Source organism: Drosophila rhopaloa, unplaced genomic scaffold, assembly GCF_018152115.1.
Source record: "Drosophila rhopaloa isolate 14029-0021.01 unplaced genomic scaffold, ASM1815211v1 contig_115, whole genome shotgun sequence".
In the NCBI taxonomy this organism is placed as follows: domain Eukaryota; kingdom Metazoa; phylum Arthropoda; class Insecta; order Diptera; family Drosophilidae; genus Drosophila; species Drosophila rhopaloa.
This window is the reverse complement of record NW_025334990.1, coordinates 12,328,210-12,353,065: the sequence shown is the minus strand read 5'-3', so window position 1 is coordinate 12,353,065 and position 24,856 is coordinate 12,328,210. Positions and strand designations below refer to the sequence as shown.

The 24,856-nt window shown below is 45.9% G+C and overlaps 2 protein-coding genes across 16 annotated transcripts; both read left to right on the top strand.

Annotated features, from left to right (window-relative positions):
- The first annotated feature begins 34 nt into the window (after window positions 1-34).
- On the top strand, window positions 35-8,576 carry LOC108040622 (zinc finger protein 665). 15 transcript variants are annotated; one of them, XR_001769082.2, is made up of 13 exons: window positions 36-850; window positions 2,569-2,705; window positions 2,768-2,847; window positions 3,279-3,581; window positions 3,978-4,114; window positions 4,198-4,300; window positions 4,372-4,696; window positions 4,772-4,936; window positions 4,999-5,146; window positions 5,215-5,357; window positions 5,415-6,030; window positions 6,486-6,865; window positions 7,251-7,367. XR_001769082.2 is itself a non-coding variant. In XM_017118159.2 (12 exons), exons 1-12 carry the CDS (start codon window positions 725-727, stop codon window positions 7,410-7,412), a joined length of 2,508 nt encoding a protein of 835 aa, XP_016973648.1. In that variant the 5' UTR covers window positions 35-724; the 3' UTR covers window positions 7,413-8,576. The 15 variants fall into 15 exon arrangements, 13 of the variants coding, with proteins under 13 accessions (XP_016973648.1, XP_044316575.1, XP_016973654.1 ...); XR_001769080.2 differs by having other exon boundaries at window positions 3,918-4,114; window positions 4,198-4,303; window positions 5,212-5,357; XM_017118159.2 differs by lacking the exon at window positions 6,486-6,865 and having other exon boundaries at window positions 35-850; window positions 3,918-4,114; window positions 4,198-4,303; window positions 7,251-8,576.
- A 2,611-nt stretch (window positions 8,577-11,187) lies between these two features.
- Window positions 11,188-24,730, top strand: LOC108040613 (titin). The gene is made up of 5 exons (XM_017118139.2): window positions 11,188-13,309; window positions 13,432-13,698; window positions 13,844-13,911; window positions 13,972-14,033; window positions 14,095-24,730. Exons 1-5 carry the CDS (start codon window positions 11,780-11,782, stop codon window positions 24,570-24,572), a joined length of 12,405 nt encoding a protein of 4,134 aa, XP_016973628.2. The 5' UTR covers window positions 11,188-11,779; the 3' UTR covers window positions 24,573-24,730.
- Window positions 24,731-24,856: the final 126 nt, after the last annotated feature.

The window sequence follows — 24,856 nt, the reverse complement described above, 5'->3', positions numbered from 1 at the left end:
CCTTTTGACAACCCTGGCCCGCGCACACACAAGATGGCGTCAGAGAACGAGAAGCACGAACACTAAGGAATTTGTTCAGTGGTATCTGTGTCTGTGAATTATATTGGAGGAAAAAGAGTGTTTTGTTTATAAATTTAATTGCAAAAACTGCACATAGTCACACGGGGCGCGTGCACACACATCGACGCATACGCACACCCACGCCCACGTCGCCAAAACGAGTGTGTTATCAATGAAGTAGTGCCCCAACAACGCCAAGTAAATTTTTTTAGACACCGAGGGACGGAAAAAAATGGCGCCCGCAGCCAGAGCAACTTGACTTTCTTTTCGGTCTATATAGTAGTTCGCCCCCGTCTCGTTGCGGCGAACGAATGCGGTGATTTTCGTCGTGGTTTTCGTCGCAGTTCCGATAGCCCCAACAAAAAAATTTGAAAAGTGCTTAAAAACCCAAACGACTTAAATTTGTTGTGTATATTTTGGCTTCAAACACAGCCGCAAAAATACCATTACCAATTTCCACTTACTACTACTAGAGGAGGCTAGTATTTTGTACGTGCTTTAGAATACATACATACATACCTACATATACCACAAGCAAGCGAGAAGTGCAATTACATTTGCGTTTGGAAATTTTGCGCTTTTTTCTCTTCCGTCCCCCCCGAAATTCCCGCTCCCCTCTCTCTCTCTTTCTGCCTGTGCCCCGCCCCCCACATTGTGCTAAATAATGTGCGCCGCCCAGAATCCGCCGCCCTTCGGCTATACCTGGGGTTTTGCGGACAACGGCAGCCGCGCCACCGAATCGGTACTGGAGATATCGCCCAACATCAACTACACGGTCAGCGGGGAGTCGGTAAGTCTTAAACTACGTGTATATATTTGATAAACCTTCGAAAGCTGCCAGGATATTCCCCTTCCCGCCCCCTTTCAGGTGCATCTACATGTGTGTGTGCGTTGCTGTTGCTTTCCCACACCGAATTGTGTTGTGACCACCAACGCATACACACAAACGCAGACACGCACTGCGTTACACTCGCTCAATTGCCTCACCAACACTCGCTGCTTTCGGCAACGAACTGTGTATGTATACGGGCCGACAGGCATTCACGTACGGTATACGTGGAAAACGAGCGACTACTGCGGCATACAAACTTACATACATTCATGTACGATGTATATATGCATGCGCCACACTTTATGTAACTGCGTTGTCAGGCGAATATACGGGATTGGAGCGAGTGTGTTAGAATTCTTTTACCATACATCCATACGGATTTTTTTCGTTTCCATTTCATTCGTAAACATTCATAATTTGGTATTTGTAAAGCGAATGCGTACACACATTTTACCATGTGTGTGCGGAGAAATTCCAAAAATAAAAACACGAGCACCTGGCCAATGAGTAAATAAATAATAGTCCCCCCATCCAATCCGACCAATTAATTAAGAAGGTCGTGAAATTTTCAGCAGTCTGGCAGCTGGCAAAGGCAATCGATGCTAATCGATATTTTCCTAGACTATGTATCGCTAACCCAATTTTAGTTCTATTAATAATTATTGCCTTTCCTTTTGTTTTTGTCGAGAGTTTATTTTGGAGAGCAACAATTTTTGTTGTGCAATGCATAGGAGAAACTGTTTGTTTTTTTTTTGCGGGCACTTATACAATGGCAATCGCGGCGAATTCGCCGCAGTTGCGCGCCCGTTTTATCCATATGTGTGCGTCAGTGGCGATTTCGCCGCGACTGCTTGAGTGTGTGTGTACGCACGCACACACGCCCAGAAATGACGTGTGCTCTTTGGTGTGCGTTGCGTTTTCCGTGCGTGTGTTTTGATTACTTTTGCCATGCCGTTTTGGCGCCCAACACACACACACTCACATGCCACGATGTCCAATTGTACACACACACCAAAGAGTAAAAAGGCGCGCTTTTCGCAAACATCCCCCTCTCGTCATGACCCCATCCCCTTTCATTCCTTATCATCTGTTGCCGCACTACTGGCTGCGCAGGTGTAGCGTGGTTATTATTGCTCATTGCTTATCAATCAGAGCGAGCAGCGGCAAAAACAACAACTCCATTGACTGCTAACTTGGAGCGTAGCTTGCAGCTCTTAGTATAGCGAGTAGCGACTGTACTAGCCCCCTAAGTTTTAGTTCCCCAAACAAAAGCTTAACGAGGTGAGAATTTCATTCAGAAATATAGGATCAAATTTGAAAACACGAAATCCCCAAAAAAGTTGGATACGATCGAAATAGGTTCTGAACGTACTTAATATTAATTTTAAACTTAACAAACTTATAATGTAGTATACAAAAAAAAATGTAACAGAAGCAATATCTTGCTTTATGTATTATATGAGAAAATGTTAAAGGTAGATCGCTATGTAGATTCATGAATAGCACGTGTTGGTAAATAAATGTAAATTTGCCTTGAGTAGGTGAGAGGTCCTATAAAGAGTGCAACGCTTTTAAAAATTCTGCTAGCATTTTTGTTTTTATTCTTCAATTAATTAGGGAACACTGACCTTAGAATTACCCCATCCAGCAATGAGTATTAAAACCCTTTGTTTCAGATGCCCTATCTGTTATCGACGGATGGATCATTGGCCGTTCAAAAGGATGTCAAAGGCCTTACAGCTGGAGGCAAAAATAATGTCGTGCGTCGCATGTTTGTCGTAAACGATCCTTCATTTCCGCCTGGAACACAGAGGTACGTTTGGGCAAATCCAAATCCCAAATAAGATCTATATCCTATTCTCTATACCATTGCAGAGTTATTACTGCCGGAGGAGCATCGACGGTGGTCAAGAAGCAGGACCCCAACCAGCAAGTTCTGAGCCTCGACAAGAACTGTAAGTGAATCGATTCAAAGCAAGTTAAAGCCCATCGAATCAGTGTTGCACGCATTGCTGTTACTGTGTTGTGATTATCTATATATTTTGGGTTTTCTGTTAATCGATTGTTTTTCTCTCTCTACTCCCGTTTATTTATTTAATTTTTTTTTAATTCTCGCTCGATCTCGCTCGCCCTTGAATTCAACCCGAAAACCGAACCCCAAAATCCACCATCTCTTCCAAAACTCCCACTGTGCTTGTGTGTTTGCCCGTATTGCTATTGCACCTGATCCACCACCGACCCACCGATCATTTCGCTAACTGCACCGCACAAACACAACATCACTACGTTACCATATAACACCACACACCTCATCACTTGGCGGGCGGCGGGCGCGGTCTGATCGAACCTTCTCCAAACGAAACAAAACCGTCGGAACAAACAACAGATCTGCTGGTAGATCCGGCTACGGCCGCAGCAGCTGCAGCCGCTGCTGGTGGGGATCCGGGGCTCGCCCACCACCACACCCTGACCAACGGCAGTATCGTTGATGCTAAGACCGGACAGACGGTGCTAACCGCCGGCTCTGCGGCGGCCAAATCGCACTTCAGCTCGATCGGAGCACTGCATCTCACGCAAGAGGAGTGCAACGAGATCCTGATCAAGCGCGCCATCGCTGCCGGCCACCATCAGACGCACACGATCACCGCTGCCGACGGATCACATCACCATGCGTCCGGCGGGACACCAAGTAAGCATCTCAAATCTGTGTTTGTTACCCCTGCTCCAGACCCTCCTGCCACCTACTCCTTCACACACACAATTGAAGTAATCTGACCGTATACTACCCGGCATATTGGCACATACTCGGTTCCGGTTGCTTTTATCCGGTTGCGTGGAGTCATAACGTTTTACGTTTTGTAATCATAGTTTTTGCCATTTAGTTTGGTTTGCCTAACGTTGTTTTAAGTTTAATTAAGCGATAAACCCCATTATTTTGATTTGCATATTTAGTTTGTTCGTATCTTTGATTTTTTTCCTTTTGTTTCTTCTCTATTTTTTTGTATCTTCCTTTGAATTCCATTTGGCTTTTGTTCCGTTGGCGGTGCAACAACACTCTTAGGTGACATACTTCCTGGTATTTCAGTTCAAGTACAGAAAGTAATACAAGGGCTGGAGGATAACGAAGACTCGCAGGGCGAAGCACCCAACTTAAAGTTGGAGCCAGGCACATTGGAGTTGTCCCCAAAGACCGAACTACAGGAATCAATGCATTTCAGCGAAGTAAGCCAAATACATGCTTTTGTGATTATTATCAATATAATATTTTTAAATGATATATTAATTAATTTCGTTTCTTTTCTTAGACGGACGCCACTATCAAGAAGGAACGCCCGTACAGTTGCGACGAGTGCGGCAAGTCCTTTCTGCTCAAGCACCATTTGACAACCCACGCACGCGTGCACACAGGTGGTTGTTCTTGTTCCTGGCAGATTACTCCCAAACACCGAGCAGACCTAACCATTCCGTTTTCCCCACAGGTGAACGCCCCCACATTTGCACCCACTGCGGCAAGAGCTTCGCGCACAAGCACTGTCTCAACACTCACCTGCTGCTCCACTCCACGGAGAGACCTTATCAGTGTCAGGAGTGCAAGAAGAGCTTTACCCTCAAGCACCATCTGCTGACCCACTCGCGGGTCCACAGCCGCGAGCGACCGTTCGTCTGCCAGGAGTGCGGGCGCGCCTTTCCGCTCAAGCGACACCTGGTCACGCATAGCAAGTTTCATGCCGGCGAGCGACCGTATGTTTGTGAGGAATGCGGTGAGAGCTTTGCCCAGGAGAACCACCTGATTATGCACTCGCGGTAAGTTAAAATAAAAAAGGGAACTTCATGATTTTCCGATATGATTTAATGATTTAATATTCGTTTCTTGTACAGCTTCCATGGTTCATTGAATCCATTTGTTTGCGCTGACTGCGGCGCGTCGTTTCCACGCAAGTTTCAATTGGTAAACCACGGACGTATTCACGGCAAAATACCGCACTCTTGCACTGTGTGCGGCAAAGAGTTTCTTCAAAAGCGAACTTTAGTTGCCCACATGAGGTGAGCTTTGCGAATTGGTTAGCTTTAATGTATTGATCTCTAATCTCAAAATGTTTCTAAAGACGGGTACACACTGGAGAGCAGGCGCATCCTTGCGTCAGCTGCGGCGAGGGATTCCTCACCAAGGCTGAGCTTCATCAGCACGTAAGGACGGCGCACAATGGCGTCAATCCCAACACGAGCAGTGCCACCATCATAGCCAATCAGCAGGTATGTTGCTCAAGCCTTTATTATTACATAAATAGAAATTGACTGGCTTTAATTTAAAACTCAAGCAGCTGCAACAGGCCCATCATCATCAGACCGGACACCAGACGCATCCGCAGACCATTACCGTGGTGAGCAATCCGGGTAACTCCACGTTGCTGACTGTCTCCACCACGGATGCCAATGGCGTGGCACGTCCGCAGTTTGTATGCCGGTAAGTACTGATTTAAAAATCAGCGGAATTTCTATTAATTTTATTGTATTCTTGTAGGGAGTGCGGCAGCGCCTTTAATAGTCGAGAGGCCTTGGCTCTTCACTTGCGCCTTCACACTGGCGACAAGAGCCTAATGACAGATTTGTGTGCCTTGACAGCCGCGCTGCCGGGACACTTTTTGAGCACGGCCAGCCTGAACCCGGGAACTGTGGTTACGGCCAACCCGAATCTGGTGGGCCAGAGCCCTGTGCCAGTGCAGATCATATCGTCCACCGGTCAGGTGATGTCGCAGACCACGCTGGTGCAGGCCGCCAACTCAACCCATCCCCAAGCGGTGGTCACCGCCGTGCCTACTATGCCGGTGCACAGCCAGCAACAGCATCTGCAGCACGTGGCCCAGCAGCAGCAGCAGCAGCAACAACAGCAACAACAGCAGCAGCACGTCGTTTCCGTGGCGCCGGCCAACAAACCGAAATCACACTTCTGCGCCAGCTGCGGCAAGGGTTTCGCCGCCAAGCACGGACTCATGCAGCACAATCGCCGGCACCCGAACGGCGGATGCACAGTTCGTACCCACGTGTGCGAGTGCGGCAAGGCCTTCTTCCAGAAGAACCACCTGATGCTGCACCAGCGCCAGCATTTGGAGACGAAGCCAGCCATATCGCAGCAACAGGTATGCTAGACTCCAGTCCCAGTCCAGAGCCTCTCCGATAGCCCGATAATCAGATAATCAGTTAACCCAGATAACCTGATATCCCGTCACCCCGGATCCGATCCGAACCGCTCCGTTCCGTTTTAAAATGCTTTGATTTACACTTCTTAGTTAGCGTTAAGTCTAATTCTAGTTGGGAGTAAGTTAGGCAGCCCTAACGTACATGTAAAATACTAAGCACCTAAGCAATGTTATCAATTCAACAATAAACGATTCTTATTGGCATCCCTCAAAAGGCTTTGTCGGTCAGTCGGGAAGCGGCGATCTGTTTTAGCTTACTCTAAGTTAAATGTTCCATTTATTTTAAATGTCCTTCTATCTGCAAAGTCCACCCATCTAACCCATCTATATATACCACTGAACCAATGAAACCGAATCTGAAACATAATCGCATTACCTTTTCCAATACTTTGCAGCTTGTTGTACCAACTACTTCTTACTAAGAATTAAACGAAACAGAAAATCTGAAAAATAAGATAAATAAAACCACAAATGAACATTAAAACCTAATCAAACAAAAACCAACTCGAGCGACATCCATTCACACAAGCGCACATTTGAATATAAACTCATATTCAGATTCGAAAGGTATTGGAGTCTTTAGATCCGAACCGATCGGACCTGATGTGATGTGTGTGTGAGCGGGTGTGTCTGCCTATGTGAAGGAGTGTCTGTCTATGCGTGTTCTCTCACCAAAACTATAAATCAAAAGAAACCCATAACTTTGCAATGAAAACAATCCAATCGTATCGAATCAAATCGAATTCCATTCAAAGGCTTCAGTTTGCGCGTTTAGGTGTGTATGAAATATCCAAATTATCGCTAATTGTCTATATTTGTTCCTGTATGTCATGATATTATGTATATCTTTTGTTGTTTTTGCTGTTTTTATTGTTGTTTGTCGTATGCCTAGAGAATATACCTAATAAAAGTCGCCTGTGCCTGCGTCTGTCCTATATCTCCTTTATCATCTTAATTAATGTTTTGTGTGTTCCTTCTCTTTATTTCCCCTTTCCTCCCAAACTTGCAACACGTTGCTTGTCGCCTCTTTGCCTGAGCGTAATCTTTAGTTTAGTTTATATTATTTCTGCATATCTAGTCGATTAGTCGATAAGCTGACATGGCCAAGACTCTTTTCCAGGCTTGAGCTTAACCTCTTTTGCCCTTCCCCATTTTTACAGGAGGCCTCTGCCCAGCAGCAACTGGCGGCTGCCAACGATCAGCAACAGGTGCAGGTCCAGATAATGCCCGATGGCCATGGCAAGGTGATCAAGTACGAGATCTGCCGCAGTGTGTTGCCGGAGGATCAGCATCAGGACCAGGAGGACATGAGCGCGGAGTAACCGAAAGCGATTGTAAATACGTGGCAAGTGCAACAGCAACACACAAGTAGCGACAACATCAGTGCATAACAGAACACCAGCACACTCGGTCAGACACAGGCAGATCCCTCCCAGAAAGGTCCTCGGAGTGGGCGCATGCGTCGTAAGCGATTCCCTTAAATGTAATATTTTAGTTAGTCTTAGGTTAACGGTTAAGTAATCGCATTGTACACATAATAGTTAACTAGCGTTACAGACATGAACACACCTTATATAATATATATATATACAGACATATATAGATTTACGTATATAGAGTATCTGTTAATTTTTGCGATGCCTTGGTCGCATCTAAAAGAACAACCTGTATGAGTTGCAAGTTTTAAAGCGTTACGTTCAATTGGTTTTACGCATTACACGAGTTTAAATAACACAACTTATACACAAACTTATATTCAACTAGACGACAAATATTTATGATTAAGTATAAACTGTATACATATTAACACGAAACATAGACGACTACGGATAGTTCTAGACACTAGCAGGCGTTGCACTTGAATACGTAACCAGGGGTTCCAATTCAGACGTGGCGTGGGCGTTTGCGTGGTCGCGATCGTGGTCCGGGGTACTCCTGCCCAGAATCGCGTTGGTGCAGGCAGCACATTTCGAATGTACATACAAAAACCGAAGTTCGCTGCAACTCCAAGCAACTGAAGAACAGGTCTGACAGAGCGGAGAGATTCCAGTAGGAGTCCGGGGGCTAAGGAATGTGGAGTAGGTGCCTGGCACGAAAACTAGCTAACACAGATATCCAGATAGCGTAGGTGACTGCAATTGTTTGACAACCCAAAACCCAGCCTAGCAAACGAAAAACTTTACAAATTATTCAATGAAATTAGTACACAAGATGCAGCTACAAGAACAGACAGTCTTATAACCGACCCACATCATCCAATGCACGCTTGGCGACGTATATCACACTGTAAAAATTCTATGTTAAGTCTTAGGAACGCATTAAAAGCAGACGGAACATAATTGGTAATTATCGTAATCTGATAAATGAAACAATAAATAATGAACATACACTAAGCATATATTTTAATATGTAAGCCTTAAAGAAATACAAACGGAAAATATGAATTATAATAAACAAAACAACGTGTAATTGCAATTACTGACAAATTTCCTTCCAATATATTGTGGGGGTCTTATCTAAATTTGTTTACTAACCCGCCAAGGAGCTATCATTCATTCCTGATAAGAACAGCGCCACATACCGTGGGACTCATGGGATTTCGATCTTATAACCTTACGTTCTTGCTTACAAATTGGTTGTAATATCAATAGAGTTCAATCAAAACGGAAACTATTGCGTCAAGGTTTACAGTGAACTTGATCTGTGGAACCCAATTATATTGGACCTACTGTTTTGTCTTGCAGTTTATCGCCTCAAGAACTTTCTTTTGTCAAAAATGAATGAATAACTTATTTATAGATTTGCTGATTAAACAAACAAACGCAAATATTTGCCATATTGACTGTGAGTCAACTCAATTGCAATTTTTCATCAGTAAATCGTTTAGATCATTATGGTATGAGCGTGGAAAAGGAAATATCTGTGGTGTACAAAGTTTGTATGCAAATTTCGTAGAATGCCAAGGCAAAAGTAAAGTCAGATAAGATAGCACTAAAATGTGTGGAAATTCAACACAAATTTTTGCCTAATTGTTTTGCCTAAGCGGAAATTTAAGGTGGAGCTTTTTTGGTGTCTCCAAATGGAATCAAAAAGTAGACACGTTGGGCTGTAGGCTTTTGAGTTCCTTCCCCAATCAACGGATAAGCCCGAGCACGTCAAAACTGTCCAACATGCGCAGCTACCCGTAGCCATTACAATTCATTCACCGCCGTAACTTTTAATTGTTTATAATTTTTTGAGATACAAGTGAATAATATATGCGCCAAGTTATGTACGTGACTGGGCCTCTTCATGCCCATATGGGCATCGGTTGAGTCAGTTGGATAAATCGGCCGTAAGAGAATGTCGTTTGCAAGTCTGCCCTAAAAGTGCATTGTGCACTGGCAGTAAAAAACATTTTCGGATATCTCGGCATTTCGGCCAACTGCCAAATAAGGGCTGACATGGACACGTTACCTTGATGTGCATTTCGGCTTATTGTTAAATTAAAATTAATTGAACTTGAGGCTACGCGACAGCCGAAACTTGCGCATAAATTTCGAGCACGCCTCTGTTGCCGTTTCGGTCTCAGAATTTAATTTCAATTCCAAGGAAACGCTGTGAGATGAGATGTCATCATCCCCACACTCGATACAGCGATCTGCTTGAATGTGACTCCCTAATTAGTCAGTCCCCAATGTTTTCCCGACGCACTGCACCCAGTGGCCCAGTTCCCAATTGCCATTTGATCTGAATTGCATCGTGCTCCAGATCCAGTTGCAATTTTTATGCCCATGCCCATGTCGGCGGTTTGTGCTGTGAATTGCTAAGCAGGTTTCACTGTGGCCGCTTTTATTTTCCACTTTAATTTTGCATTTGTGTCTTACTTCTATTTGTGTGATTTTATTTTGTGTACCCGGCCAGCAAACAAGTTTTGATTGCTTTCGGCTTCGCATGAAAATGAGTTTCGGTGCTCGTTGCTCATACGCCGCGTATGACGTCAGACTCGAATTAAGCAAGCTTGGGCTTTGCTTTTCTTGATAGCTTGATAGCACTTAAAAATCGACCGGTATACACACTGGGTTTGGAGGTCGTCTCTTGGGGTTCTCTTTCATTATGCAGCTGATCTATGGCACGCCCCATTTGGACATATCCACTTTTAGATACTTTTCATTTGCACCCACCCAAAGGCCGTTATAAATCAATTGGGCCATTGAGTGTATCAAGCAGCATTATGGCGAATAAATCTTAGTCTGGCTTACTCAGCTCCGGCGGAGACGCCCACGTAGCGCCGTTGCCGCTTGGCTAGACGATCTCAAATGTATCGACAAACATGGCCAGCATGTGCTGACTAACCAGCCTCATGTGCTATTCAAATTTAATTGTGCATCCGACAGACACAGCCGTTAGCCCGGCCTAATTTGGGTTGCCAATTTCAGTTTGAGTCAATATTGTTTTGGGAGACTGTTTGCTACGCAGGCGCACGCCCTGCTAGTTCGTGCTGCTCTGTTTTGTGTACCTGACAAGCTCAAACAGAAAGACCGCCGGCATCGGGCATCAAACATCATACATCTGTTTGTTTTGTTTTTATTGGCACTTTCACAAAAGATCGATGCGGTGTGTGTGCGGTTTTTATTGGCTTATTGAACTCGGTCTTCGTGGCATACCGGCACAGGGGCGGATCTGGAGTAAAGTTTTGGGGGGAAAACTTTCAATTTAGGGTTCGAAACTATTTAAACAAGGGTGTTAATATTATATTTGTTAATAAAAATCTAAATATTTACTATATTTTATAAAGAGTAAATAATTTGTCTATTTAAATCTCAAAGTTAAAGAAACCTCGATTTGAGTTTGCATTGTTTTTCTTGGGAGTGTGGCGAGGGGGGTGGGAGTTTATTATCCACAGCTCTTGCTCCCGGTTTCAATCCGCACCTGGACCGACCTACGCATCCGTCGGATTCCGAAACCTACGCTGGCTTGACTTTAACTTTTTGCCTTATGCGAAGGCGTCGTTGCCTCTCGCTCCCGCCAATGGCTAAAAGCCCACAAAACGCTTCTGCCGGCGCTGCTGCTGCCGCTTTCGGCTGGCAGCGCTCAGATAGTCGGTCGAAAGCAGCTCCAGACGCGATCAGTACGTTTTGAGTTGTGCTTCGCGACGGTTGGTGATCTTAAAAGTGCTCCGAACACGAACGGTGCCCGCAGTCTCTCGGTTTTGGTGATTTTTTTGTGGCTCTGCATCTGTATCTGTATCTCGATCGGCTCCAACCCGCTGCATCCGTGCGTCTCTCCCCGCCTACCAGTGTGTTGGTGTATGTGAGCGAGCGTGCTAAGCTTTTTGCTCACACGTCAAACTGTCGCTAGTGTGCGTGTGTTGGTGCCTTAACTTGAACTATGACTAGCCTGTTCGTGTGCGTCTAATAAATATATTTAAAAATAAGTATTTCGACATTCCACCGAGGAAATTATGTGACACACCAGTCCAGATCCCAACAACCACGTCCCATTCATACGCGCAATATTATTAAAAAACCAACCGAGTGCCAAAAGCAACGAAGCGAGCATTAATTGTGATTAATAACAACGAAACAACCGAATACCGAACGCAAATTAGCCCCATAAGGCCACTCAAATAGCAATAGTCCAGCCAGGTGCATTATTCACGTCTCCCAAACGGTGATTACCTCATCTGTGTCAGCGCTCCGCCAGCAAAATGGTATCAAAAAGCAATAAAAAGAAACAAGTGTCTCAGCAGCAGGCGTCGACGTCGCAGTCGCCACCAGCAACATCGACCACAACATCAACGTCGTCGGCCGAGGCCACGAAGCTTACCAAAAAACTGGGACCCGATGCGTTCGCCACTCTGACCACCAGCAACAGCTCCAGTTCCATGCAGCACGAATCGGTGTCGTATGGTGAGCCTGTCGCCAGCACTTCGGCTGCTTCCCTTCCAGCGGCCGGAGTGAGGAGCTACAGCAGCCGGAGCCAGAGCCAGAGCCAGAGCCAGAGCAAGGCCTCCCAGTCGCACACCTCCTCCTACACAGAGCAATCTCAGTCCCAACTGCAGTCGGAGTCGCAGTACAGCAGCAAGATCTACCGGGATAATGCCAATCAGAAGATCATATCGTCGATCGATCTGCTCGAAAGTGAAAAGAAAGAGCCAGTATTCTCGGTGCCCATCGAGGTGGTGGAGATCACAACACCCACGCTATCCGTCTCCGCCAGCGGGGGCAGCGTATCGAAAATGTTCACGTCCTCGTCGATGTCTTCCAGCCAACAGCAGCAGCAAGCCAGTAGCTCCAGCTCGTACTTTGAAGCCACAACCAGTTCCAGTCGGAGCGCCAACGAAACGCTGATTGCGAGCGAGAGAGCCGATACGGCTACCGGTATGACATCATCCGTGCCGAGGAAACAGGTTGGCTTCGATACAGACACCAAGACAGTGACGAACACCAGCAGCAGCAGCAGCAGTAACATCAGCAGCAGCACAAACACAAATATAAACATCAGCGGGAACAGCAATTTGAGCGAATCTCAGAGCGTGCCAAAGCTGACGTCGCGCGGAACAGCTGATGTGCCCGCATCGGTGACGTTGCAAGGCTACCCCGAACCGGTTGCCTCGTCGTCTGGCGCGACCACAACAAAGGCGACGTCATCGACGCGACGCAACGATAAACTTGAAGTGGCGAGCACAGGCACTGCTGTTGACAGAGCTACGTCATCGTCAGTGGTCGACCAGCACAGGTCCAGCAAAGAGGTCAGCGAGAGTTCCGTCCTCAAAAGCTCTAGCAGCAGTAAGCAATCAAAGACATCGTCTAAAAAAGAGGTCTACGACGTGAAGACCAAGACCTGGACGGAGTACAGCGATGGCAGCGCCCAAGGACCCAGCAAGACACGGCCCACCTTCGAGCGGTATGTTAGCAAGGAATCCGACGGCAGCTCCAAAGTTACGTACAAGAAGAAGATATACGACAGACGCAACAATCGGTGGCGCGTGGTGGACGAACGGACGGTGGACAGTACCGCCGATACGGGCTATCCCGAAATAGTCGATGATGTCATCAACACAACAAGAACCACATACACCACCAAGGTGTATGACACGAAGCTCGGCAAGTGGACTGTTGTGGACGAGAAGTCGTTCACTGATACGAAAGCTTTCGTGCCCAATGACATTGCTCGTGAAATCGAGAAAGATAATACCGATGTTGCAAACATAACGACTACAACGGAGGTAACAAAGGTAAGTCGTTGATTGTGCGTGCCTGCGTGTGGGCTTTTTTTAGACCCTCCCAAAAGCAGAAACCTCAAATGCCAGTTTTGTGGGTGTGTGTTAAATTACGATACTAAGGAATTTTCCTTCAGATTTTTGATGCAAGCATCAACGACTGGCGCGTTTTGGACGAGAAGGTGCACACAGATGTCATTGAGAAGATCGTAGAGGCTCCCAAAAAGACCATTTACGTGGACGAGTTTGTGGAGATTGAGAAAAACACATCGATATTGGAGAACAATGAGAACATAACCCTGAACTTGAAAGAGACATCGAAACACAAAAATATTACCGAAAATATTTATGATGAAATCGATTATGTGCGCACTGATAAGAAACGCCTAGACGACTCAAGAACCGTGAGTAGATTAGTTAAGAAATCAAACTTAGGAATTTGTAAAATTCATTTTCATCCGTTAACAACTTTGGTTTTTCATTTTACGTTTTCACTTATTTAAAATAAATGCATTCATTTAAATTTAATGTAATATCTTGTATTCCCAGCGAGGAGTTGCAACAAACAAGTCATCAACACATAGTGAAAGGTGCATCTGTGAAATTTGCACATGCGGGTATGATTTGAAGGTCTTTATTTGTGTTGTTGTTTTCTAAAAGCAGTACCATTATTTTAGGCGACATCATTGCTCAAGCAGTACAACGAAATCTTCGGAAAAAACTATCATTCAAACTGATGGCAAGTGTAAAATAATAATTAAAATTAATATTATGTGATTATCCTTTTTGTATTATTACAGATAGCGTAGACGATGCATATACGAGGATACGTACAAATACATGGTCGAAAAAAGATAATGGAAACATTCCCAAGCAAAACGAAGACATTCTAGTGGACTACATAGTCATAAAGAAACCAGAAGACAATTTAAGACCTGAAGGAGATTTTACAGTGCCACCGAAAGAGCCATACAAGCCGGGAGAGAAACGTGAGAAAATTGTGCATACCGACAACCTTCGTACTGAGGGAGAAATGACTTTCGTAGAAAAAGAGGAATATCAATACACCGTCCGACCTGGATATGTAAAGCCCACAGACAATCTTAAGCCCGAAGGCGAGTTCTATAGTCCAGAAAAGCCGAAATATCAACCAGGAGATAGGCCTACTCAAGTGCGACACAAAGACAACCTAAGGCCAGAAGGCGAGTTTTATACCCCCGAGAAACCGGGCTACATCCCAGCCGACCGCCCAACCCAAAAGAAACCCATTGATAACCTCAAGCCGGAAGGAGAATTTTCTTCACCAGAAAAACAAACCTACCGTCCAGCGGAGAAACCTGAAAAAATTGTTCGCAGTGACAACTTACGGACTGAAGGAGAAATGACGTTTGTGGAGAGAGAAGAATATCAGTTCGTAGTACGACCGGGACAAGTCAAGCCCTCGGATAACCTAAGACCAGAGGGTGAATTTTATAGTCCTGAGAAACCAAAATATCGCCCTGGCGACCGTCCATCTCAAGTTCGTCCTGTTGACAATCTGAAACCTGAAGGTGATTTCTATACTCCCGAACAGCCAGGGTTTAAGCCTGCAGAGCGCCCAGTACAGAAGAAGCCGGAGGACAATCTTAAACCAGAAGGGGAATTCGTAAGGAACGACAAGCCAGTTTACAAACCGGCTGATAGGGCTGAAAGAATTATTCGAAAAGATAATCTTCGCACGGAAGGAGAAATGACATTCGTCGAAAGGGAAGAATATAAATATGTAGTTCGTCCTGACCAAGTAAAACCAAATGACAACCTTAAACCAGAAGGAGAGTTTTACAGTCCTGATAGGCCAAAATTCCGCCCCGGGGAAAGACCTGCTCAAATAAGACCAGAAGACAATCTTAGGCCTGAAGGTGATTTCTATACCCCGGAAAAACCTGGTTTCAGAGCCGCTGAGAGACCCGTACAGAAAAAACCAGATGACAACTTAAAGCCCGAGGGAGAATTTTACAGTCCAGAGAAACCAAAGTACAGACCAGGCGAAAGACCTTCTCAAGTCAAACCTGAAGATAATCTAAGACCTGAGGGTGAGTTCTATACACCTGAAAAGCCAGGATTCCGACCCGCTGAGAGACCAGTTCAGAAAAAGCCGCAAGACAACTTAAAACCTGAAGGCGAATTTGTAAAGCCTGAGAAACAAGTTTACAAGCCGGCAGATAAAACTGAAAGAATAATTCGAACAGACAATCTTCGAACAGAAGGAGAAATGACTTTTGTCGAGAGGGAAGAATATCAGTATGTGGTGTGTCCCGATCAAGTTAAACCAACGGACAACCTCAAACCCGAAGGAGAATTTTACAGTCCTGAGAAACCGAAGTACAGACCAGGCGAAAGACCTTCTCAAGTGAGACCTGAAGATAATCTCAAGCCAGAGGGTGAGTTCTACACACCCGAGAAGCCCGGGTTCCGACCAGCTGAGAGGCCTGTTCAGAAGAAACCAGAAGATAACCTCAAACCCGAAGGAGAATTCTACGGTCCTGAAAAGCCGAAGTACAGACCAGGCGAAAGACCTTCTCAGGTCAGACCAGAGGACAATCTCAGGCCAGAGGGTGAGTTTTACACACCGGAGAAGCCAGGTTTCCGCCCAGCTGAGAGGCCAGTTCAGAAAAAGCCTCAAGACAACTTGAAACCGGAAGGCGAATTTGTAAAGCCTGAGAAACAAGTTTACAAACCGGCCGACAAAACTGAAAAAATTATTCGAAAAGATAATCTTCGCACGGAGGGAGAAATGACTTTTGTCGAGAGGGAAGAGTATCAATATGTGGTGCGTCCTGACCAAGTTAAACCAACGGACAACCTTAAACCCGAAGGAGAATTTTACAGTCCTGAGAAACCGAAGTACAGACCAGGCGAAAGACCTTCTCAAGTGAGACCTGAAGATAATCTCAAGCCAGAGGGCGAGTTCTACACTCCCGAGAAGCCTGGATTCCGACCCGCTGAGAGGCCTGTTCAGAAGAAACCAGAAGACAACCTCAAACCCGAAGGAGAATTCTACGGTCCTGAAAAGCCGAAGTACAGACCAGGCGAAAGACCTTCTCAAGTCAGACCAGAGGATAATCTTAGGCCCGAGGGTGAGTTTTATACACCGGAGAAACCAGGTTTCAGACCCGCTGAGAGGCCTGTTCAAAAGAAACCCGAAGACAACCTCAAACCCGAAGGAGAATTCTACAGTCCTGAGAAACCACAGTACAAGCCAGGCGAAAGACCTTCTCAAGTGAGACCTGAAGATAATCTCAAGCCCGAGGGCGAGTTCTACACACCCGAGAAGCCCGGATTCCGTCCAGCTGAGAGGCCTGTTCAGAAGAAACCAGAAGATAACCTCAAACCCGAAGGAGAATTCTACGGTCCTGAAAAGCCGAAGTACAGACCAGGCGAAAGACCTTCTCAAGTCAGACCAGAGGACAATCTCAGGCCAGAGGGTGAGTTTTATACACCGGAGAAGCCAGGTTTCCGACCCGCGGAAAGACCTGTCCAAAAGAAGCCGCAGGATAACCTCAAGCCCGAAGGCGAATTTGTAAAGCCCGAAAAACAGATTTACAGGCCAGCAGAAAAAACTCAACAAATTATAAGGAAAGATAATCTTCGCACGGAGGGAGAAATGACGTTTGTCGAGAGGGAAGAGTATCAATATGTGGTGCGTCCTGACCAAGTTAAACCAACGGACAACCTCAAGCCGGAAGGAGAATTCTACAGTCCTGAGAAACCGAAGTACAGACCAGGCGAAAGACCTTCTCAAGTCAGACCAGAGGATAATCTCAGGTCAGAGGGTGAGTTCTATACACCAGAGAAACCAGGTTTCCGACCGGCTGAGAGGCCTGTTCAAAAGAGGCCAGAAGACAACCTCAAACCCGAAGGAGAATTCTACAGTCCTGAAAAACCGAAGTACAAGCCCGGCGAAAGACCTTCCCAAGTCAGACCAGAGGATAATCTCAAGCCAGAGGGCGAGTTCTACACTCCCGAGAAGCCTGGATTCCGACCCGCTGAGAGGCCTGTTCAGAAGAAACCAGAAGATAACCTCAAACCCGAAGGAGAATTCTACGGTCCTGAAAAGCCGAAGTACAGACCAGGCGAAAGACCTTCTCAAGTCAGACCAGAGGACAATCTCAGGCCAGAGGGTGAGTTTTACACACCGGAGAAGCCAGGTTTCCGACCCGCGGAAAGACCTGTCCAAAAGAAGCCGCAGGATAACCTCAAGCCCGAAGGCGAATTTGTAAAGCCCGAGAAACAAGTTTACAAGCCGGCCGAGAAAACTGAAAAAATTATCCGAAAAGATAATCTTCGAACGGAGGGAGAAATGACTTTTGTCGAGAGGGAAGAGTACCAATATGTGGTGCGACCTGACCAAGTTAAACCAACGGACAACCTCAAACCCGAAGGAGAATTCTACAGTCCTGAGAAACCTAAGTACAAGCCAGGCGAAAGACCTTCTCAAGTGAGACCAGAGGATAATCTCAAGCCAGAGGGCGAGTTCTACACACCGGAGAAGCCAGGTTTCCGACCGGCAGAGAGGCCTGTTCAAAAGAAGCCAGAAGACAACCTCAAACCCGAAGGAGAGTTCTACAGTCCTGAAAAACCGAAGTACAAACCTGGCGAAAGACCTTCCCAAGTCAGACCAGAGGATAATCTCAAGCCAGAGGGCGAGTTCTACACACCGGAGAAGCCAGGTTTCCGACCCGCAGAAAGACCTGTCCAAAAGAAGCCGCAGGATAACCTCAAGCCCGAAGGCGAATTTGTAAAGCCCGAGAAACAAGTTTACAAACCGGCCGAGAAAACTGAAAAAATTATCCGAAAAGATAATCTTCGAACGGAGGGAGAAATGACTTATGTCGAGAGGGAAGAGTATCAATATGTGGTGCGACCTGACCAAGTTAAACCAACGGACAACCTCAAACCCGAAGGAGAATTCTACAGTCCTGAGAAACCTAAGTACAAGCCAGGCGAAAGACCTTCTCAAGTGAGACCTGAAGATAATCTTAAGCCAGAGGGCGAGTTCTATACACCGGAGAAACCAGGTTTCCGACCTGCTGAGAGGCCTGTTCAAAAGAAGCCAGAAGACAACCTCAAACCCGAAGGAGAATTCTACAGTCCTGAAAAACCGAAGTACAAACCTGGCGAAAGACCTTCTCAAGTGAGACCTGAAGATAATCTTAAGCCAGAGGGCGAGTTCTATACACCGGAGAAACCAGGTTTCCGACCTGCTGAGAGGCCTGTTCAAAAGAAGCCAGAAGACAACCTCAAACCCGAAGGAGAATTCTACAGTCCTGAAAAACCGAAGTACAAACCTGGCGAAAGACCTTCCCAAGTCAGACCAGAGGATAATCTCAAGCCAGAGGGTGAGTTTTACACACCGGAGAAGACAGGTTTCCGACCCGCGGAAAGACCTGTCCAAAAGAAGCCACAGGATAACCTCAAGCCCGAAGGCGAATTTGTAAAGCCCGAGAAACAAGTTTACAAGCCGGCCGAGAAAACTGAAAAAATTATCCGAAAAGATAATCTTCGAACGGAGGGAGAAATGACTTTTGTCGAGAGGGAAGAGTATCAATACGTGGTCCGTCCTGACCAAGTTAAACCAACGGACAACCTCAAACCCGAAGGAGAATTCTACAGTCCTGAGAAACCTAAGTACAAGCCAGGCGAAAGACCTTCTCAAGTGAGACCTGAAGATAATCTTAAGCCAGAGGGCGAGTTCTATACACCGGAGAAACCAGGTTTCCGTCCGGCTGAGAGGCCTGTTCAAAAAAAACCAGAAGACAACCTCAAACCCGAAGGAGAGTTCTACAGTCCTGAAAAACCGAAGTACAAACCTGGCGAAAGACCTTCCCAAGTCAGACCAGAAGATAATCTCAAGCCAGAAGGTGATTTCTACACACCGGAGAAGCCAGGCTTCCGACCCGCGGAAAGACCAGTTCAAAAGAAGCCGCAGGATAACCTCAAGCCCGAAGGCGAATTTGTAAAGCCCGAGAAACAAGTTTACAAGCCGGCCGAGAAAACTGAAAAAATTATCCGAAAAGATAATCTTCGCACGGAGGGAGAAATGACGTTTGTCGAGAGGGAAGAGTATCAATATGTGGTACGTCCTGACCAAGTTAAGCCAGTGGACAACCTCAAACCCGAAGGAGATTTCTACAGTCCTGAGAAGCCTAAGTACAGACCAGGCGAAAGACCTTCTCAAGTCAGACCAGAAGATAATCTTAAGCCAGAGGGCGAGTTCTACACACCCGAGAAGCCCGGATTCCGACCCGCTGAGAGGCCTGTTCAGAAGAAACCAGAAGATAACCTTAAGCCAGAAGGCGAATTTGTAAAGCCCGAAAAACAGGTTTACAAGCCAGCAGAAAAAACTCAACAAATTATAAGGAAAGATAATCTTCGCACAGAGGGAGAAATGACGTTTGTCGAGAGGGAAGAGTATCAATATGTGGTACGTCCTGACCAAGTTAAACCAACGGACAACCTCAAGCCGGAAGGAGAATTCTACAGTCCTGAGAAACCGAAGTACAGACCAGGCGAAAGACCTTCTCAAGTCAGACCAGAGGATAATCTCAGGCCAGAGGGTGAGTTCTATACACCAGAGAAACCAGGTTTCCGACCGGCGGAGAGGCCTGTTCAAAAGAAGCCAGAAGACAACCTCAAACCCGAAGGAAAATTCTACAGTCCTGAAAAACCGAAGTACAAACCTGGCGAAAGACCTTCCCAAGTTAGACCAGAGGACAATCTCAGGCCAGAGGGCGAGTTCTATACACCGGAGAAACCAGGTTTCCGACCGGCTGAGAGGCCTGTTCAGAAGAAGCCGGAAGATAACCTGAAACCCGAAGGAGAATTCTACAGTCCTGAGAAACCGAAGTACAAGCCAGGCGAAAGACCTTCTCAAGTTAGACCAGAGGATAATCTTAAGCCAGAGGGCGAGTTCTACACTCCCGAGAAGCCTGGATTCCGACCCGCTGAGAGGCCTGTTCAGAAGAAACCAGAAGATAACCTCAAACCCGAAGGAGAATTCTATGGTCCTGAAAAGCCGAAGTACAGACCAGGCGAAAGACCTTCTCAAGTCAGACCAGAGGACAATCTTAGGCCAGAGGGTGAGTTTTACACACCGGAGAAGCCAGGTTTCCGACCCGCAGAAAGACCTGTCCAAAAGAAGCCGCAGGATAACCTCAAGCCCGAAGGCGAATTTGTAAAGCCCGAGAAACAAGTTTACAAGCCGGCCGAGAAAACTGAAAAAATTATCCGAAAAGATAATCTTCGCACGGAGGGAGAAATGACTTTTATCGAGAGGGAAGAGTATCAATACGTGGTGCGTCCTGACCAAGTTAAGCCAACGGACAACCTCAAACCCGAAGGAGAATTTTACAGTCCTGAGAAACCGAAGTACAAGCCAGGCGAAAGACCTTCTCAAGTGAGACCTGAAGATAATCTCAAGCCAGAGGGCGAGTTCTACACTCCCGAGAAGCCTGGATTCCGACCCGCTGAGAGGCCTGTTCAGAAGAAACCAGAAGATAACCTCAAACCCGAAGGAGAATTCTACGGTCCTGAAAAGCCGAAGTACAGACCTGGCGAACGACCTTCTCAAGTCAGACCAGAGGACAATCTCAGGCCAGAGGGTGAGTTTTACACACCGGAAAAGCCAGGTTTCCGACCCGCGGAAAGACCTGTCCAAAAGAAGCCGCAGGATAACCTCAAGCCCGAAGGCGAATTTGTAAAGCCCGAAAAACAGGTTTACAAGCCAGCAGAAAAAACTCAACAAATTATAAGGAAAGATAATCTTCGCACGGAGGGAGAAATGACGTTTGTCGAGAGGGAAGAGTATCAATATGTGGTGCGTCCTGACCAAGTTAAGCCAACGGACAACCTCAAACCCGAAGGAGAGTTTTACAGTCCTGAGAAACCGAAGTACAAGCCAGGCGAAAGACCTTCTCAAGTGAGACCTGAAGATAATCTCAAGCCTGAGGGTGAGTTCTACACACCGGAGAAGCCCGGATTCCGACCCGCTGAAAGGCCTGTTCAGAAGAAACCAGAAGATAACCTCAAACCCGAAGGAGAATTCTACGGTCCTGAAAAGCCGAAGTACAGACCAGGCGAACGACCTTCTCAAGTCAGACCAGAGGACAATCTCAGGCCAGAGGGTGAGTTTTACACACCGGAGAAGCCAGGTTTCCGACCGGCTGAGAGGCCTGTTCAGAAGAAGCCGGAAGATAATCTCAAACCTGAAGGAGAATTCTACAGTCCTGAGAAACAGAAATACAAACCAGGCGAAAGACCTTCTCAAGTTAGACCAGAGGATAATCTCAGGCCAGAGGGTGAGTTCTACACACCGGAGAAGCCAGGATTTAAGCCTGCTGATAGACCGGTTCAAAAGAAGCCCCTCGACAACTTAAAGTCGGAAGGGGACTTTTACAGCCCAGAAAGACAGCCCTACAGGCCAGGAGAACGTCCATTACAAGTTCGCCCTGAGGATAATTTGAAACCTGAAGGAAATTTCTATGCTCCTGAAAAGCAAGGATTTAGGCCAGGAGAACGACCAGTACCGAAGAAGCCCGTTGATAATCTAAAGCCTGAAGGACAATTTGTTCAACGAGAAAAACAAGTTTATAAGCCTGCGGAAAAAACTGAGAGGTTTATCCAAAAGGACAACTTACGTACTGAAGGTGAGATGACCTTTGTAGAGAAAAAGGAATATCAGTATGTTATCAGACCTGATCAAGTAAAACCTACTGACAACCTGAAGCCTGAAGGGGAATTCTACAGCCCCGAAAAATCGAAGTATAAACCTGCTGAGCGGGTAACCATTGTGAGGCAGAAGGATAACTTAAAAGTTGAGGGAGAGTTCTATGTCCAAGAAAAGCAGGACTTCAAGCCTGTTGAACGACCTAAACAGAAAAAACCTCTTGACAATTTGAAACCAGAGGGTGTGATGTCTATGCCAGAGAAAGTAAAATATAAGCCTGCGGATAAGGTGACAAGAGTTATTCATAAGGACAACCTTCGCAGTGAAGGAGAAATGACTTTCACAGAAAAAACTGAATACCAGCATGTTATTAGACCTTCTCTAGTAAAGCCAGAAGATAACTTAAAAACAACTGGTAAGTTTTACGTACCAGAAAAGACCACTCTTTCAAATGGTGATCGCCCAGAAGCAGTTAGGCCTAAAGACAATCTCAAGCCGGAAGGCGTTATGTACACCCCTGATAAACCCAAATATGAGCCAGCTTCACGTCCAGAACAAAAGAAATATGTTGATAACTTGAAACCGGAGGGTAAGATGCACATCCCAGAAAAAGAAGAATTCCGGCCGGCAGATAGGGTAAAGACGGTTATTAGAAAAGACAATTTAAAAACCGAGGGTGAAATGACTTTTACCCAAAAAGAGGAATACCATCACGTTAAACGGCCAGAGCAAGTAAAGCCAAGTGATAACCTTAAAGTTGAAGGTGAGTTTTATACACCGGATAAGACTGCCTTTAGGCCCGCTGAACGTCCAATACAAAAGAAACCTAAGGACAACCTTAAGCCCGAGGGGGAATTTTATAAGAGGACCGACCAAAGCGAGACCGATAGCACGACAGTTACTGAAACTATTAAACGAGAAACTCCAAAACGTCCCGTCGACAATCTGAAGCTAGAAGGGTCTATGACAGTAACCAGAAGGGATGACTATAAAAGTACGGCCAACAAAACAACCGTCGATAAAATTCAACGCGTTCAAAAAATCAACCACAACAGTTCATCTATTACTTTGGGAAGTGATACTGCCATCCTTAAAACGACCAATCAAATGAATTATGTATCAGGAAAGGACGCAGTTAAACAAGTCGATTCCAACAGCCAAAACCCTGTGGACGGTTTAATTGTTGTATCCACAAAGAAGGTAACTACTGTGATTGGAGGGCGCCACAAGAAAGAACCTGAAACTGAATATGTCAAGAGGCCAGCAAGGATAAACGTAATCGAAAATGTTGCTAAGAATACAACAACGACGAACATTGAGAATACCCAAAACATTCACAGTGAAAGCACGTCGATGCAAAGAAACCACAATATTGTCCAAAATGCTTCACTGACTACGGAAAATATCAGGGGATCAGATGTATCCAGAAACGCTATTGAAACCAATCGTAGAAATGTCACCGGAAATATCGCCGGAGACATTAGATCCGAAGTGGTGTCAGGTGGAGCAATCTCTGATACTGTAACAGGAAATTCTTCATCGACTCGCATAGTTTCAGGTAGAAATGTCACCCGAAATGTGACTGAGGATTCGACCTCTAGAGTAGTGTCAGGAAGAAACGTCTCCAGCAATATAACTGGTGAGTCAACCACCCGTTTGGTTTCCGGAAGAAATGTCTCCAATAACATAATTGGTGATACCACAAGCCGAGTGATGTCTGGTAGCACTGTAGGACAAAACATCACCGACGAATCAGCGTCGCGAGTGGTCTCTGGTGGCCGAAGTTCCAGCAATAATATTATAACTGGAAGCTCAACCTCGCACATGAGCACTTCGAAAAACTTTCATCACCGAAAAAGCGAGTTCTCCTCAGAAGCCGATGTCTCGAATACGGTCTTCCATCGCAAGAGCGTGTCCAGCGATTTGAATACGGGCAATGGCAGCCTGACCTCCAACGGAAAGATGCAACGCAAAAGTATACTCAATCTACACGAGCAACCCTCTAGTACCACAACCTATGGAGGAGAGCGTCAAAGCTATAGCAGCATCCATCGCCAGAATCGAGACTCTGACGCGAATAGTACCTTTACAAGCGAGCGTCGAACCTGCAATGTGCATAAGGAAAACAGGGAGCACAACGCCAAGAACTCATCCTCCATGTCCCGCATAATTTCTGGTGGGGGTACTGGGACCGAAAGCAGATCGAATGTCGAACGCTCAACGGTCACACGCACCCAAGTGTCGGGGGCTGGCATCGATTTTCCGTCTCAATCTCACTCCCACGTCGGAAGCCATGCGACCCGTCACCGAGGAAGTCAGCATGTGTCCAGTTTAGGCGGTGGCATCGATTTCCCCTCCTACAGTGCTCACGGACAGCACGAGCGAGTGGTCACCCGCCGTGGCAATCAGTCCTCAATTAGTTTGGGCAACGACAAATTCACCGGCTCCAGTCTGTACAAGAGCGAATACATTACTGCCCCAAAAACGACGTGTGCTGTGCATAAGATTAAACAAGGTGCATTCCAACATACCAGGAGTACTCAAGAACACAAGTTCTTTAAGACCTCAAACTAACAAAGCCACCCTACGAGAATATATATATCTTTTGCCTTACTAATACACATATCCCATATTAATAATAAGCTAAGCTTCCATGACAATATATGTTTTATACAGTATACAAACCAATCCGAAAATTAAAATTAACAATAAAAATACATTTTTGAATCGAAGTAAATGTTTTGGGAGCAAGAGTGGGTTGTTTTTTAGGATCAACTGGAGATGACGCTTTATTGAGAGTTTAAAAGATGCTAGTGTCGTTTTAAAGGCTAGTATGTATAGGTAACTGTATATTTAAA

Bases quoted from the DNA above. Each gene is read 5' to 3' on its own strand.
- LOC108040622 (XM_017118157.2), top strand. From the start codon at position 725: ATGTGCGCCGCCCAGAATCCGCCGCCCTTCGGCTATACCTGGGGTTTT. The intron at 2,848-3,278 runs GTAAGTGAATCG...AACAAACAACAG, and splicing joins TCTGAGCCTCGACAAGAACT to ATCTGCTGGTAGATCCGGCT. The intron at 4,304-4,371 runs GTTGTTCTTGTT...TTTTCCCCACAG, and splicing joins CGCACGCGTGCACACAGGTG to GTGAACGCCCCCACATTTGC.
- LOC108040613 (XM_017118139.2), top strand. From the start codon at position 11,780: ATGGTATCAAAAAGCAATAAAAAGAAACAAGTGTCTCAGCAGCAGGCG. The intron at 13,912-13,971 runs GTATGATTTGAA...CCATTATTTTAG, and splicing joins TGTGAAATTTGCACATGCGG to GCGACATCATTGCTCAAGCA. The intron at 14,034-14,094 runs GCAAGTGTAAAA...GTATTATTACAG, and splicing joins AACTATCATTCAAACTGATG to ATAGCGTAGACGATGCATAT.